Genomic DNA, 16,907 nt, shown 5'->3' with positions numbered 1-16,907 from the left:
AATATTATGTGATTCAGTATCTGAATTCATTATTTTATATGTTTGATGAGTCTTTATCTCTTTATCAAAAAGTTCAATTTACTTTTTTAATTTTCAGATAAGTTTATTATTATACCTTTGCATTCGCTGATGCCTACAGTAAACCAGACACAGGTATGTTGTAAAATTTAGTTTTTCTTTGTCTTTCCAACTATACAAGTTTTAACTGCTTGTTGTGTGTTTTCTTTGGTTTTTTTTTTTTTTAAGGAACATTTTCAAATAGTAATCCATTATAACAAATACTTCCTTGAGAACCTTTGCAAATAAGTTTTCAGGGGATGTTTGCACAAAAAGTTGAATAACAGAAGGTAATCCACAAATCACATTAGTTCTGTCAACATTAGGCAAAAGTTTAAAGAATTGGTTTACCTAACTTGTTGGGTTTCCTGAATAAAAGAAAAAGATATGTGAATATCACTAAAAAAACACAACCTAGAAAACAGTTCTCTGTGACATAATACAGCTTGATGTTTGAGATATTCATTTAACACAATTAATATATTAGCAGGCATGGGAGTTTTCCTTTTTTGTCAGTGACATATGATGAATCTTAGCTCTGTCAGATACAAAGGTTTCCCTAATTAGAATGAACTCTTCAATCTCAGAGGAAAGGCAGTTTTTCTGGATTACAGTGTTTCAGGCCATAGGAGAAAGAAATTGATCAGAAAAATCTATCTTGTTTCCCTCTACTTTTTCCACTCTTCTTTTTGTAGGAAAATATTAAGACTCTTTAAATACTCTATTTGTGGGTACCTTAGCTCTGATTAAGATTCAGCTAGCTGAATTAGATACAGGTACATGGGTGAGGGAAGAAAGGTGGGAAGCATTAACTCCTGATATCAAAGACTGGATGGAAGAGTACCAGTGTGGCTATACCTCTTTGACCTCTGAATTTAGTAAAGAATGTATTTCTTTGCTGGAGAATATGTGTTAAGAAATGACATTTGCTCTATTGATTATTGTATAAGTATATGCAGTACAGCCAGTACTGCTTGACACCTGTCTGTCTGATCCGTTGGTAGCATTGTCAAGGACAGTATTATTTTTATGAGTCAGTTTTGTAGAGGAGTTTTTATTCCAATCTACTCTCAAACTGATACACAGTGTTATAGCCAGCTGACATCCAGTCTGATGAATTAGGCATCTGTCTCCTGGTCCCATGTTCTTACCCATTGCTTATCTTATAGTTCTTACCCTTAAACTGTACTTCTCTTCCTCTGCCTCACACCCTCAAGCTTTTGTTAAAAGATGTGTTATAGGGAAACCCCTGTTGTCTCCCTCTCATCCTTCAGGAACTCTGTCCCGTCTCACTTAAATAAATCCTCTTTTATGTTCAAGATATTTTTATATACATATAAAGCACATTTTATTTGCAATGCTTTTTTAGTGTTTGCAATGCTGTTTTTGATAAAATTACATCTGTGGGAACTGATTTACTAAGAGAAGAATTTTGTAGTATTGAAAATGAAGGATACTTCATAAATACATCTATGGATACATGTCATCTAACCAACACAGTGTTAACAGTGAACAGTAGCTAAAGTAATAGTGTAATATAAAGTAGTCTACTTTTGGGATTTTGATGTATTTATTTTTACAGGTATTTAAAAGAACTCCTCCTGGTGTTCGGAAGATAGTAATTGCTACCAACATTGCAGAGACTAGGTAAAGAGAGTTTAAATATCACTATTGATGACATGAATTATTAATAAACCTAGTCTTGTTTTCTCTACCAGATTTTTGTAATTACTTAAAAATATTTTCTGTTTAACTTAGTCATAGTGGTAAGCATAGCTTTATTTTGTTTTATTTATAATACCTGTCATTTTTTAGCTCTCTCATTAAAACAGCCTTTTAAGTGATATCCTTTTCAGACCTTTTATAACAAAGCATGGGAGCTGAGATAAATTTAGGTCTTTTTGCCTCTTCCCTCGTTGGGTAATGTTACTATTTGGTATTAGGTGTTATTACATACAGGCTTTAAAATTTCTTATGTTCTCTTGGAGGTACTAATATACAGTTTGGTTGCTGGAACATTTTACCTATAGAAACTGATACCAAGTCATGGCACTTGGTGCCCATAGAGCTCGGTATGAAAAGGCCAGAAAAGCTATGAAGTGTGGTTGTGGGCCAGTAGGAATTGCCACTCATGCTGCCCACTGTTAGGTGCTTGATCTTGTAGTGTTGGTAAGTTTGAGAAGATTGGTGGAAATCCTGAGCTGCAAAGTACAACTTGATCTAGTAACCCTATTTGGTAGGGCAAAGTGGCACATGCTTGTAATCCAAGCAGCTCAGGAGTCTGAGTGAGGCAGGAGGATTGTAAGTTCAAAGCCAGTCTCAGCCACTTAGCAAGGCCTTAAGCAACTTACTGAGACCCTGTCTCAAAATAAAAACCAGCTGGAGATGTGGTTCAGTAGTTATACATCCCTGTTCAATACTTGATACAAAAAAAGAAAAAATAGTAGGTCTTTTATAGATTAATAGAGCATTTGATGTCTGATAATTTGTTTTATTTTCCAAACAGCATTACCATAGATGACGTAGTTTATGTGATAGATGGAGGAAAAATTAAAGAGACACACTTTGACACTCAGAACAACATCAGCACAATGTCTGCCGAGTGGGTTAGTAAAGCTAATGCCAAACAGAGGAAAGGTCGAGCTGGAAGGTAAGATGGGACTTCATTCAAAGCCTTTAGAAAATATAGTTCTTGTGTAGCAAAATATGTTGTGATTTAAAATATTTATTGGAAGAGTCACCTTTCATATTATTTTGAACTTACTATGACATATTTTTAAGTGAGAAAATTGTTTTTATTTATAGTTTATTTGGATTTGGAAGAGTATCTGCCATGTTTTCTACTTTATGAATATTTTACCTCCAATTCTTCAGTCTGTTTAACTAAAATTAATATTTTTTATAATCTTGTTTCCATTCCCTTTTATAAAGTGCATATTAATCATAATAACATCTAATACTATTTGAGTGTTAGGTCATATGTATTGACTTTGCTTAATCCTCACCACAGTGGCATGTAATAGGCTATTGTCTCCATTTGTAAGAGTAAGGAAATAAAGATAGAAGTAATGTGTCCAAAGTCACACAGCTTTTTAAGTAACAGAGCCAGGATTTTATTTCTGGGCCCTCTGGCTCCACATTCTAGGCTCCTAGAATGTTACCAGGAGAAAAACATTAGTTACTAGGAGAAAAACAAGGAAAGTACCTTTTCTGCATTAATGTGGTAGTAGTATATAAAGTAAAAATTTCTCACTCAATGGTGGGAAAATTATTTGCCTTGAGAAATAATTGGACTTAGAAATGTGTATTCTACAATAGTTTTACACTCATTCATGAGTGATAGAATCACTCTGGAGTTGCAGAAGAGAATTTTTCTTTTGCTTCTTACAGGAAGAAAAGATATCCATTAATCTTTATATATGGACTATTTAAGAAAAGGAGAGTTAAAAGAAACCTTGTTGACCATTTTATCATCCCAGTGAGATTACTGGAATTTTGTTTTAAATTTGTACTATATCTGTAAAGTTTTGACTCACCTATTATAACCTTCATGGATTTTCTCAGTAGAATTTGATTTCCAGTCAGCCAATTAAAAGATTATGCAGTTGATGTTGTTGAACCAAAATTATTCCTTTAGCAAAGCCCAATTTAGATAGGTGGCTATTTTGGAGGCCAGAAAACGCCATCGTGTATCGTCCTCAATGGATGTACTCTTAGTATCTAGTAGGGTCTTTCTCAGACATGTTATATAATGGTGGGTCTAGAAAGACTTGGCAAAAATAACTAAGATTTTTAGATTTTATTTTTATTCTTATAGCAGAAACAGCCTATAGAAATATTTATTCCGTTTGAAAATGTATGCGTTACTGTCATCCCTTCACATTTGTCCTCATCGTTGTCCAAAAAATAGTATACTTTTCACTAGTTACAAACATAAAACAACAAATTCCAGGGACCCTCTGAGAAGTCACTGAATAAAATGTACTTAAAATCTTTAAAAACACACACACACACACACACGCGTTAATGTAATACTAGTGTTTGTTTAAAAAAAAAAAAAAAACTTTCAAGGCATAGTTGAGGTTGAGGTTGTGTTGTACCTCTTGGCCTTGGCTTAAATAGATTGCTGTTACTAAGCATAGTAGTCTGGAATCCATCAGAAATAGAGAACCAAATTATTGGAAGAGGGAAGGGAGCCTTAATTTTTTTCTTAAACTGGGACATGGCAGGTACTTAAATACAATTAGGAGTTACGAGTTCTAGTTCACTGTAGGGTGACTACGATTCACAGTATCATTACATAGTTTCTGAAGAGCTGGAAGAGAGGCTCTGAGAAGCTTCACACTTGCATTAATGAAAGTGAGATGGAAATGCCAGTTATTTGGTTTGCTCAATATCAACACACTGAATCCCAGAAATATGTACAGTTACTACATATTAATTTAAGACAGAATAAAGTTAAAAAGTGAAAGACGGGACAAACAATTCAGGACATTGGGATAGAGGATTTAGGATTTTATTCCAAACAGAGGAGAAGAATGAAATAGGATTCATAGAATTGAAATAGTAATTTCGTGCTTTATGAGAAGTAGATATTATACTGGCTGCTTTCCCTTCCTCCTTTTATTTGGAGTTCTAAAAGTCATTGATAACCTTTTTTTTTTTTTTTTTTTTTAAGAGTTCAACCTGGGCATTGCTATCACCTGTATAATGGCCTGAGAGCAAGTCTTCTGGATGATTATCAACTACCAGAGATTCTGAGAACACCTTTGGAAGAACTTTGTTTGCAGATAAAGGTAAATTAGGTGGCATAGTTAAGAAACAAAGTGGAGAGTAGTGTTTTTATTTTCAACATCTTGTTTAGAAGATGTTAATATATTAATCTTCAGGAAGGAATTATTACCGTATACTTGTTTTTGCTTGTGTCACCAAATTTCCTTGAGTTGTGTACTAACGAGTTTTAAAATCAAGTATTGCTGTGGAGCATGGCTGCCTCTCTGGATCCCCGTTGCCCTCTGAAAGCTCCTTCTATTACTGGGCAGATTATCTCTCTTCATATAAAATTCTCAGAATTTCTGATACAGTGAGTGCTCAATAAATGTTAGCTGTTCTTATGATAGATATCTTTTCCTTGTTATATGTTACTCATCTCTTTTAGCATCTTATTTTACATATTTTGATATAACTAGCCTTATTTTGAAGATAATAATTAACGTGTTGAGATTTTAACGGGCTACCACTTTTCTCACTAACAAAGTTGTTGGTAGAAAGCAGTATATAGGTTTTTAAACATGTTTTAGTAAAATCACACATAATAATTCATTTTGGTAAAATAACTAGTTTGAAAATTGTAAGATTAGTGTTTTGTTTGAGAGATCCATATAGGTAGGGCTAAATAATTATGTTGATGTGTGACATATGTTTAATCATATTTTCTTTCCCCAGATTTTAAGACTAGGTGGAATTGCTTATTTTCTGAGTAGGTTAATGGATCCACCATCAAATGAGGCAGTGTTACTGTCCATAAAACACCTGATGGAACTGGTAAGTTGGGCTTTTTGTTTGTTTTCTTTCTTTCTTTCTTTTTTTTTTTTTTAATCTAACTTTGAGTCAGAGTGTCAGAGTAGATAAGCCAACTAATTATAAAACATATTACTGCAGAATAGACTGGAGGAAGGTGCAGTGTTGACTCTGACTAACCATGTGGCTCTCAGTTTAGTATACATGATGTGAATTAGAAAGTTATAAAATGATACTTTTGTTGTGTTCTTAGGATACTGGGCCCTTTCTACACTTTTTTTTTCCCCCATTGGAGGCCTGATTTAAAATTGCGTGACATTTTGAAATTTTTCAAGTATGCTCTTTTTGTAGATTCTTGAAATAAACCTCGTTGGCTTATTCTATTATTTCTTATTAATATAATTTTTTATCACATCCAAATAATTTAATGATAGCATGGTCATTTTATAAAGGCAACTCTTACATGTTTTTTGAAGAAATACTAGCATGTAGTCTTTCTCCAAAATACTAGTCTTCAACCTGGCATTTTACTATTGCTTATTTCTGATTTCATTAGTTACTTTTTGTGAGATTAGTGGTTTGAGAAACCACGTTCAGTTTATTGACCACTGAGTGGGTAGACACTTCTGCAGAGGACCATAGCCAGAGAGGCTCAGGAGTGGCTGCAAGTTAATGCCCAACCTGGGCAGAAGGCCCACAGGGCTAAAGCTGAGACGTCCACTATACATGAGGCCAGATGTGCCAGTTTAAATTATGCATTAATTTAGATAGTCTGTATCTCAGTTCTACTCACACATTTCAAATGCTCAGTAGCATATACAGCAACCATACCGGACAGCACAGAAATAGGACATTTCTGTCTTTGCTATAAATTCTCATGGTTAGTGATGGGTTGGAGGCTGGCAAAGACTTATTTTTACATATTTCATAAGTTTTCAGAATCCATTCATGTAGGTAATATTTGGTAATTTAAATATATTGGAACCACATAATAGTGCTTAAACAAAAAAGCACTGATCTCTTGGAATTGGATTAAGTTTAGTGATATTACTGGAATTGAGGAGTAGGTGTGGAGAGCTAGGTGGTTATCAGAGAATCAATAGACAACCAGAGGAATCAGCTGGACTCTGAATCCTGAATGAGATGACTTCCTGTCTCCTGACTGAATAAAAGAGCCTTTTGTAGCTGTTTGTAGGAGGGACTGAGGTCCAGTTTTAAAAAGCTTTATTGTGAAATACAGCATCATGCACATCTAGCAAAAGTGAGCAAAGTTAGATTGTGTACCTTAAGGATGCACCACAAAGTAAGCATGGGCTGGTGCCTGTGTTGAGAAGCAATGGACATCAGTAGTGTGGTACAAGCCACCTTCCTGATCTCTCCAGTTGCTCCTGTCTCTTAATCCTGAAGCTAACCTCTGTCATGACTAATAGTAACCCCTTGATTCTTTTTCTTTGTGGTTTTTCCTACAAACGTGCATTCCTGTAAAGAATTCAGTTTAATTTTGTCGATTCTATGAACTTCACATGATCTTACATAAGATTACGGATTTTTTCCCCTGCTTTGGGCGGGAGAAATAGAGTTGTGGTTTCTTTAATTTAACTTTATGGATTCATGTGCACTGTTGCTTTTAGCTGTTATTCATTTTGATTTCTTTGGCATATATTATTGTCATGGCCTATATTGGGCTACTGTATATACACTGGTATGAACATTCAATAATCAGTGTTTCCTGGTGAGAATGTTCATGGGTATATACTTAGGTATGAATCCACTGGGTCATAAGGTGGCATTATGTATGATAAAATTTGGTAGATGTTGCCCTGCAATGTTCCAGAGTTGTCAAAGCACTTGCATTTATCCTATGGGAGAGTTCTCATTATTGCTCTGTAGCTTCACTAACCTGGGTATTACCAGCCTTACTCTAGCCATACTGGTTAGGTATGCAGATGTTTTAATTTGTAGTTTTAATTCTCATTTCCATGAATTTGTGGGCGGTTTTCATGTTTATTGTCCATTGGAAAGTCCTTTCTACAAATTGTTGGTCCCTGTTTTTCTGCTGGGTTGAAGATGAGATATACTTCTCAGGGACTCAGTCTGCACCCTTTGTCATTGTATATTGCACATATCTGTTTTTTTTCCTCTTTTTTTTAAGGTCTTGATAAACCAATGCCTGACTTTAATCCAGTCAAATATATCAGTCTTAAAGGTTATTGCTTTTTGCCCCACAGCATGTCTTCTTACTTAATTATGAAGATTTTTTTGATCAGATACCCTTTATAGAAGTATCTATCCAGTTTTATTCTGAGGCCTTTGTCATTGATCAAGTGTTTATGGATTTGTTCATCTCTTTCTAGGCAATCTATTGGTTATATTTCTATCCTCATCCAGGGGTATACTGATTTAGCAATTTGGGGAGAATTGACATTTATAATGTGTTATTAATAAGAACAGTATCTACCATCTTTTATTTGATTTAGAATTTCCATTTTTAGGGTTTTATGTGTATTTTTAAAGATTTATTTGTAGGTTAGTGGTATGTTTGGATTCTACACTAACTTTTAGGTTTTTCCTTTTCTTGTAAGTCTGATAGAAATGAAAATTCATTTTTTAATATTGACCTTGTTTATAATTATTAATGCTGCAAAATGCATTTATACTAGTAACTATATTTTTTCTGCTTTTGAGTTTTTGTTATTTATGTGTTGAATTATTTTGATGTTTCAGATGTTAAGCCAGTTTTCATTTCTGAAATCAGTTGCTAGGATTCACTTGCCTTTGCAGTATTTTGTATTTTTCATGTGTAAAATTATTTAGTAGTTTTCCTTTGCTCAAATGTCTCTGTCAGAGTTAGGTATTAACACTAGGTTCAAGAATTAGGGCTATTATGATTTTACTGTCTATGAGAGCTTTTCTTAAGATCAGTGGTATTCCCTCCCTAAGTATTTAGAAATTTGTGTCCAGTGGGATGCTTATGGATTTCTTTCTTTTTTTTTTTTTAAATTCTTGTTTGTATTTGTGTCCAGAGAGCATTTATTATTCTGCCAGGAAAAGAGGCCTGACCTCTGAGCTTACCTCCCCGAATCCATATTTTAGACTTTTAATTCTTATAGGTCTTTCTTAGCTTCTTGGTTTCATCAGGCCACTTTCTAGCTGTCCACAAGTATGGTTGGACCAGAGACTAGGAAATCAGAGCAGAAGTCATTCCCATTTCCCATGGTTCTAGATAGGCCTTTTATCTTCTGCCTTGCTATCTCCTAGCACCTAAACTAGTAGAATCTAGGGGCTCTACGCTTCATCCAAATATATAGTCACATCTTTTTTTTTCTTTTTTCCACCACTCTTGTGCTTTATTGGGTGATTTTCTTTATTTGACTGAAAGTTTGCTAGTTTGTTATTTCTCTCATACCATTTCCAACAAAGCCAGATTGTGGACTAATTTTGTTATTATTTAAATAACTTTCTAACCTTTAATGACATCATAATTTATGTTTTGATGAAGAAAATTGAAACAACAATATTGAGGCATTAAGTTATCTTTTTAAAGAAAAAAACTAAAATAGCTTTAATGTAATGCTTTACCATGTCTATTTTTAAAATAAACTTTCTTTACAGAATGCTCTGGATAAACTAGAAGAACTGACACCTCTTGGAGTCCACTTAGCCCGGTTACCAGTTGAGCCACATATTGGGAAGATGATTCTTTTTGGCGCTCTCTTCTGCTGCTTAGACCCAGTGCTCACCATTGCTGCTAGTCTCAGCTTTAAAGATCCCTTTGTCATTCCATTGGTAAGAAGGACGGAATAAAGGATGTGCATTTTTAGATACTGAAAATTGCAGTTGTTTGTGTAATATTTTTTCAGCACCTTTTTATTAGAATATTCTTTGTTATAGTATCAGAACAATTTAAATTGATTTTTTAAATTTTTATTTTAGGGTAAAGAAAAGATTGCAGATGCAAGAAGAAAGGAATTGGCAAAGCAAACTAGAAGTGATCACCTGACCGTTGTGAATGCATTTGAGGTAAAAAAAGATCTTGTTCTGGATTGTATTCAAGTGGAAAGCTGACAGTAGAACAGGAGCATATTTAACTTTTAAAAATCTATATTATAGATTCAGGGGGAAGGGCTAAGAATGTTTGAAATTAGGCGAACATTTGAAAAAATAATTTATTTTTAGTTTTGAAATAGATTGTTACATTTACCCTTTTGGAAAAAGGATTATTTAAAAATTATTATTATTTTTTGGTTGGGGGGAGCAGGTACAAATAAACCAAATGAATTTGTTTTTATATTTGTTATCATTCTTTTGTATTTTTGTCTTACTGACCTATATGACAGACAGTCTTTATTCATTAATCAATTACTCTTGTATTCAGATTTAACATTTTGATAGAATATCATAACCATGTACACGATTTAGATTAGGAAAATGTTTTCTGCTTTTGTAAGTCAGGCTTACCTGAACAGAAATCTTTAATACTCTTCTTTGAAAATGTAGGTGGCATTTAGTCCAGTTATGTATGGTATGATGCCATTTTGTGTAAAGTACACAATCTCTTACTCTTTGACTTTTACTTATTTGTATAAAAACCTGGAACTTGAGTGACAGATTTCTTAGGGACCAGCATCATAAGTGTGATTTTTACTTTATAAATTTTGAAATTCTTTGAATTTTTTTTTTACAAAGAAAATGAAACATCAATGGAAGATTAGACTGTTATTAAATAAAGAAGGAAACTAGTAAATAATCTTTGCTCCAGGGATTGCTGTGAGTAGATTTCTTCTTTTTTTGCCCCATAGGGCTGGGAAGAAGCTAGGCGGCGTGGTTTTAGATATGAGAAGGACTACTGCTGGGAGTATTTTCTGTCCTCAAACACACTGCAGGTAATGATGAATGTTTTGCAGTAATTACCACATTGGAGTATATCTGTATCCATTTTGTATAACTGGATATGTAGTAAGATGTGATATGTACAAAGTGTATGTATAATTATATGAGATATGAATGAAGAATTCAGCCTAATTTAAAAAATGCTCAGTCATTAGCAAACTGAAAAGTGACTTGACAACTCTGAAAGATATTGAGGCTAAAGAAAAAAATGAATGGAACCTAGCATCTTTCAACAGAAGAAATCTTAACCATTTTATGATATGAAATAATTTAATGTGAATATGTATTTCATAAAGCATATGAAAGAAAATAAGCCAGTAGAAGACTGCTGAGCTAGGAACCCAAATTGAAGACCAAAAGAAAATCATAAAGAACAAAATGGACACCCTTGAAAGTAATTATTGCCATAGAAGAAAGGCTTGAGTTGGTCAGTTTATGGATTTAGCTAAAAAGGACAAAACTTAAAGCAGTTAAATAATAAAAAATTTTTAGACAGGACTTATACATCACGAGGACAGTAGATATCTCTATATAGAAATCGTGTATAAATGAATATTCAGAAACAAGTAAAGGACTTCCTCTGAAATGGAAAAAATAAAGTGAATTAGAAGTATAAAAGATGACTTAATTGAAGTGTTGAGATATGTCCATTAAAGATACTAATTCAACTAAAGACAAAGGATGAGCATTTAAGAAAGCCCTCAAGAGATACTGTGCCTGTGAGCTTTTGAAAAACTCATTGATAGTGAAATGCTTCTTACTAAGAGTTGAATCAAATGAAGATTTAAGGAATGGAGAACACACGCTGAGTCAGCTGGTAGTGTACTTTTATTTATATAGAGAACTTACACAAAGGAGTAAAGGGGTGAAGGAGTTATACATACAGAGCAGAATGTAAAGATCTTTATCCTGAATGGTAATAGGAACCAAGATGACAAAGTCAGTTATAGGGAACAGTAGATAGGAAAATGAAATCTTGCATAGAGGTGACCCAAGTCTGTTTTATAATCTCTTAAGCTTAAAAGGAATTCCGTAGAAAATCTTTCTTGGGATATGAAACTGTAGACTCATTTAATGACTGTTCACTTTCATGTCTGTAGTTTCTTCAAATTGAACTGAAGTTAACTATTGTTTTTAAAACTGATCTCATTATTAGGATATAATTTGTTAACATCTCTGCATAATGAATATCTACTTAATAATGATTATATCTGAAGATACTTGAGATGAGGGAAGTTTCTTCATTAGTACTTCTATTTTTTGAATGCTTTTACTGAGCCATGTATCATTTGTACTCAAATCATAATTTTCTTAAAAGTGTATGTGCCCATTCATTAACAAGAGTTCATTCTTAGTAACAGAAATATGGGTGTTGGTTAATGTTGGTTATTTTGTGTTTTGTTCACCCCCCCCTAAAAAAAAATATGGAGTGAGGAGCAGTTATTGAAATTCTATTGATGACTTTTTTGCAAAATGAAATAATCCTTAAATATCAGTGATTTGCAAACTTTGTCTATAAAAGGCCAGAATGTACTTCACACTTTCAGGCTGTATAGTCTGTGTTGAATTATTCATCTTTATAATTACAATTCAAAAGCAGCCTTACACAATATGTAAATGATACGATGTGACTGTGTTCCAATAGCATTCTGTTGACAAAACCTAGTTTTTATATTTGCCAACACCTCCTTTAAAATATTATATTTTTGTAAAAAAGTGTTCTCATAAAGCAAGGACAGTTTATAATTAACTTTACTTATGAGTATATGCTTTATACCCCTAGTGTGTGAACAGTGTTCTGGTTCTGCTTGTTACCATTGCTCTCTAGATGCTGCATAACATGAAAGGACAGTTTGCTGAGCATCTTCTTGGAGCTGGATTTGTAAGCAGTAGAAATCCTAAAGACCCAGAATCTAATATAAATTCAGGTAAAGGAGAAAACAAAGTGTAAATAACTTGCACTGTTGTCCATTGTCTCAGTATTTTACTTTTTTTCCCCCTCTACCTTTCCACCCCCCTAGATAATGAGAAGATAATTAAAGCTGTCATCTGTGCTGGTTTATATCCCAAAGTTGCTAAAATTCGACTAAATTTGGGTAAAAAAAGAAAAATGTAAGCATTGAAGATTACTAAGGATTACTTGCAGTTCTCTTCCGTGAACTTTTGAAGTCCTCTAATTTAATAGGGCTTTTAATTGTAAAGTGTTCTTACTCATATTTAGGCCATATTCTTCATATATATATATATATATATATATATATATATATATTTGGGGGTGTACTGGGGAATGAATCCAGGATTGCTTCACATCCCCCAGCCCTTTCCTTTTTTTTGAGACAGGATCTTGCTAAATTGCTGAGGTTGGCTTTGAACTTGTGATCCTCCTGCCTCAGCCTCCCAAGCTACTGGGATTACAGGTGTGCATCACCGCACACAGCTTCATCTTTATTTTCATCACTTAGAAGGCAGCAAACTCAGAACACATCCTAAGAGTCACCTATCTGATCACTCATTAATTACAAAGAAAGTTAGTAAACTAACATGATACCAATGTAAATATTTGAAAGCCAGTCAGCTTTAAAAAACAAGTGCCTACATGCAGATTGGTTAAGTAGTGTTTGTTTCAGTGATTTTTCTTATTGCAAAATGGATAACAACTCTTTAAATAAGTTTGTGGTTATTTCACTGTTTTGAGAAATAAAGTATATCTAGTATAGAAACACACACAAATAGCCTCTGTAGTAATTGGGAACAACTGTGAGGCATATTTCTGCCCAATAAGTAAATTCCATAAGTACAGAGAAGCTGAAAGTCACCAATGACTAGTGGTATGTGAATTGTTGCCACACTTTTGGAAGGCAAGTCTAGATTTTAATTATATATCAGGAGTCATTAAAATAGTCATTGACCCAATGCACTGATAACTGTGCATTTTAATTTACTAGTGGCATTGCAAACAACATACGTGTCTAATACCAATGGGGAAATTAATAGCTTTGTGATCCTGTAGTTCTGTAGGTAGGCATTTAAACAGTCATTGTTGAAGAACATGTAAGATATTAAACTGATGTTAAATGAAAATGTTTGGTACCCCGCCAAGCTTGGGCAATCCCACCCACCTGGGAGGTTGAGCCAAGAGAATTGCCAAGTTCAAGGCCCACCTGGGCAACTTATTGAGAACTGTCTCAAAATTAAAAAGAAAAGAGACAGGGGCTAGGGATGTAGCTCAGGTAAAGTGTTTATCTGATATGAGCAAAGTTTTGGGTTCGATCCCCAATACAACATACACGTATACATACACAAAGTTGGATACCTTGTGATTTATAACCTGAAAATAAAGACTGCAAATATATCTGCAAAAAATATAGAGCATGCCAACACTGTTTTGAGGCAGTGGTTTTCACTGGGGGTGATTTGTCCCCTCCAGAGAATATTGGACAATGTGTAGAGACATTTAAGGTTGTCAAAACTGGGACAGTGCTTACACTTACAAGAGGCCAGGGGTACTACTAAACATCTCATATGAACTCCCCACAGTTAATTGTTACCCAGTTCAATTCAGTAGTGCTGAGGTCAAGAAACTCTATTTAAAGGTATAAGATTATGGATAACCGATGACGTTTCATCATTATGGTTGGAGTTATCTGTATTTTAAGTCATATAACTACAGTACTTTGAAAAATTATTTTCTTTATATCTAACTTTATGGGTAGGTTATCAGAGAGACTCTTTGAAAACAAATATTTTATTATCTTCCTCTGTCATTCTAGGAGGGATTTATGAAAAAACAGTTCTCTTTGGATTGGCTTTGTTTTGTTCTAGAATAGATGGGTCAGTAAATTCTGGCTTAAAGGCCAAAAACTTTTGTTTTAATAGAGCACAGCCACACTCATTGACGTGCTGTATGTCCGCCTCCCTGCTGTACTGTGTTGGGTTGCTGGGTCTGAGGCTGTAGAGTTAGATGCTGTGTGGAAATTTGCCAATAGTTGTAGAATGACATTGGTTAAATTAACTGTTGGGTCAGAAAAAATAATTTGATTTATTCTGAATAATGAATCTCATAACTGTGTATTCTTAGAACTTAAAAAAATATTATTAAAAGCAATTGGGAAGAATTTGTGGATTATAGCTTTTATGTTCTTATGGAATACAAGAAATTTCCATTGCTATTTAAAAATAAACTCCTGAATAATATTATAAGCTCTTATAAATTGTGATAACTTATTAAAGAAAAGATCCCCCGTAAGAATTGCGATATTGAACTGTCAAAATAGATGTATTCTAGATATTCCTGTTTTGAAATTGAGGGATTTGAGTGACTCTAAGACCATTTAACCATATTTTAAGTCAGATTCTTTTAAATCGGTTTTATCAAAACTCGCTTCTCAACAAAATTCTGTTTTTAGTGTATATTCGTCTGTGTACACACTCTGTAAAATTTTTTAATTAGTCATTTATTTCAGATTTTTTGTTGTTCTTCATTCTTAGTGGTATAGTATATATTTAAAATAAGGAATATTGTGTTAGCTTTTTTGTAATATATTGAGTAATTAACACCTAGAAGAGTTAGTTATATGGTTTAGAGTGTTCTTATTTAGCTGATATTTCCCCATGTATCATTAAGAAAATCATTCTTAAATGTAAACTTTGACATTTATATGTTGCAAAAATTCACCTGTGGAATTACTTTTTGGTTCTGGGGTATGTTTGGAATTTTTGGGAAAAAAAGAATTTCCTAAAAAACTTAACAAACTGCATTTTAACTTTTTTAAAGGGTAAAAGTTTACACAAAAACAGATGGCCTGGTTGCTCTTCATCCTAAATCTGTTAATGTGGAGCAAACAGATTTTCACTACAACTGGCTTATCTATCACCTGAAGATGAGAACAAGTAGTGTAAGTGAACATTTAAATAGTTATAAATCTGAACTATCAGCCTTACTTCCTTATAAATGGATAGTGTTCAAAATAATGAATAATTTTGCTTCTCACATAAATTGCAACTTTATTCTTTTAAACAGATAACCTATGCTTTTAACTATTGTGGTGGAACTTTATGTGTTCATGAAATAAGATAGTTATATTTGGTTTGTGTGATTTTGAGAGCCTGCTTTCAAAAGATCCTTGCATTTTATGGTGTACAGGAGTTTACACTGTGGGCACAATTTTGTTAGCACAACAGTATACCTCATAAGTACTGGTCAGAATATTAAGTGGATTCCGTTTATTTATGACATGATTTTTAAAATGCTGAATATATAGGTAAAAATAACTTCAGCTACACTAGTGTTTTGGTTTTGACACTCATAAAATATTTTGTCCAAAGAATAGTGTATTTTAAATTAAAACAAAAATATGAAATCTGTGTTTTCTGGATTGATGAAGAATATTTCATTTAAAATTCTATTTCAGTGGCACATGCCTATAATCCCAGCGGCTTAGGAGGCTGAAGCAGGAGGATTGCAAATTCAAAGCCAGCCTCAGCAATGATGAGGTGCTAAGCAACTCAGACCCTGTCTCTAAATAAAAAAATACTAAATAAGGCTGGGAATGTGACTCAGTGGTTGAGTGCCCCTGAGTTCAATCCCCAGTAAACACCTCCAGCCCCTCAAAAAAAGATTTCTTGGAGGTAGGAATATAACTCCTTGGGATACCATTTACCTGATATATAAGGAGGCGAAGGCTTTCCTGGGTTTGAACCACAGCATTGCAAATATGTAAATACTTTAGAAGGCGATCATGAATAAGAGCAGTATTGATGATGTTATCAAATTAGCCTGGTAATCATCCTTTCAGACTCCTAAATACACTGATTAACTTTAATTCTCATTACAGATATACTTGTATGACTGCACAGAAGTTTCCCCATACTGTCTCTTGTTCTTTGGAGGTGATATTTCCATCCAGAAGGATAATGACCAGGAAACCATTGCTGTAGATGAATGGATCGTGTTTCAATCTCCAGCAAGAATTGCCCATCTCGTTAAGGTGACTGATCTCTATGTGATTGTCTTTAGATGTCTGTGCCAGTCAGCAGGTGATCTGGTGGTTTTGTTTCATATGTTATACAGTAAAGATTTTTGCTTGATTTCAGCAGAGCATATAGTGTTGAGAAACTGATCCACAGTTTTTCTAAGTAGTTGTGGTTTTTTTTGTTTTGTTTTTGGTGGTGCTGTAGATTGAACCCAGGGCCTTGTGTGTGCTAGGCAAGCACTCTACCAAGTGAGCTAAATCCCCAGCCCTTCAAGTTGTTTTTTGAGGTAGTAACAGACCAACTTCAAAATGGCTCAGTCTGATGAAATCTGGAACTTTTTAACCACGCTTTGTTCTTCACTGAATATTTCATGTTTTTTTGTGTGTAATAGCTTGTGAATCTCTTTGTATGAACTAAAGTCATTTTTATCTATTACATTGTTGGATAATATACCTTGCCTTCGTTGA

General features: G+C 33.8%; 1 protein-coding gene across 1 annotated transcript in view; it reads left to right on the top strand.

The window, feature by feature from the left end:
• Nucleotides 1–16,907, top strand: part of Dhx36 (DEAH-box helicase 36) — a 40,246-nt gene that overhangs the window by 19,886 nt on the left and 3,453 nt on the right. Inside the window, exons 13-24 of the mRNA XM_027933744.2 lie at nt 98–153; nt 1,640–1,704; nt 2,564–2,707; nt 4,736–4,853; nt 5,503–5,601; nt 9,190–9,363; nt 9,511–9,597; nt 10,377–10,460; nt 12,296–12,395; nt 12,489–12,579; nt 15,242–15,362; nt 16,302–16,454. Coding sequence (XP_027789545.1) covers nt 98–153; nt 1,640–1,704; nt 2,564–2,707; nt 4,736–4,853; nt 5,503–5,601; nt 9,190–9,363; nt 9,511–9,597; nt 10,377–10,460; nt 12,296–12,395; nt 12,489–12,579; nt 15,242–15,362; nt 16,302–16,454 — 1,292 coding nt within the window. The remainder of the gene's footprint in view (nt 1–97; nt 154–1,639; nt 1,705–2,563; nt 2,708–4,735; nt 4,854–5,502; nt 5,602–9,189; nt 9,364–9,510; nt 9,598–10,376; nt 10,461–12,295; nt 12,396–12,488; nt 12,580–15,241; nt 15,363–16,301; nt 16,455–16,907) is intronic.

Source organism: Marmota flaviventris, chromosome 8 (genome assembly GCF_047511675.1).
Source record: "Marmota flaviventris isolate mMarFla1 chromosome 8, mMarFla1.hap1, whole genome shotgun sequence".
Classification (NCBI taxonomy): Eukaryota; Metazoa; Chordata; class Mammalia; order Rodentia; family Sciuridae; genus Marmota; species Marmota flaviventris.
Note: the sequence above shows the minus strand (reverse complement) of the source record. Positions and strands in the feature narration are given on the sequence as shown.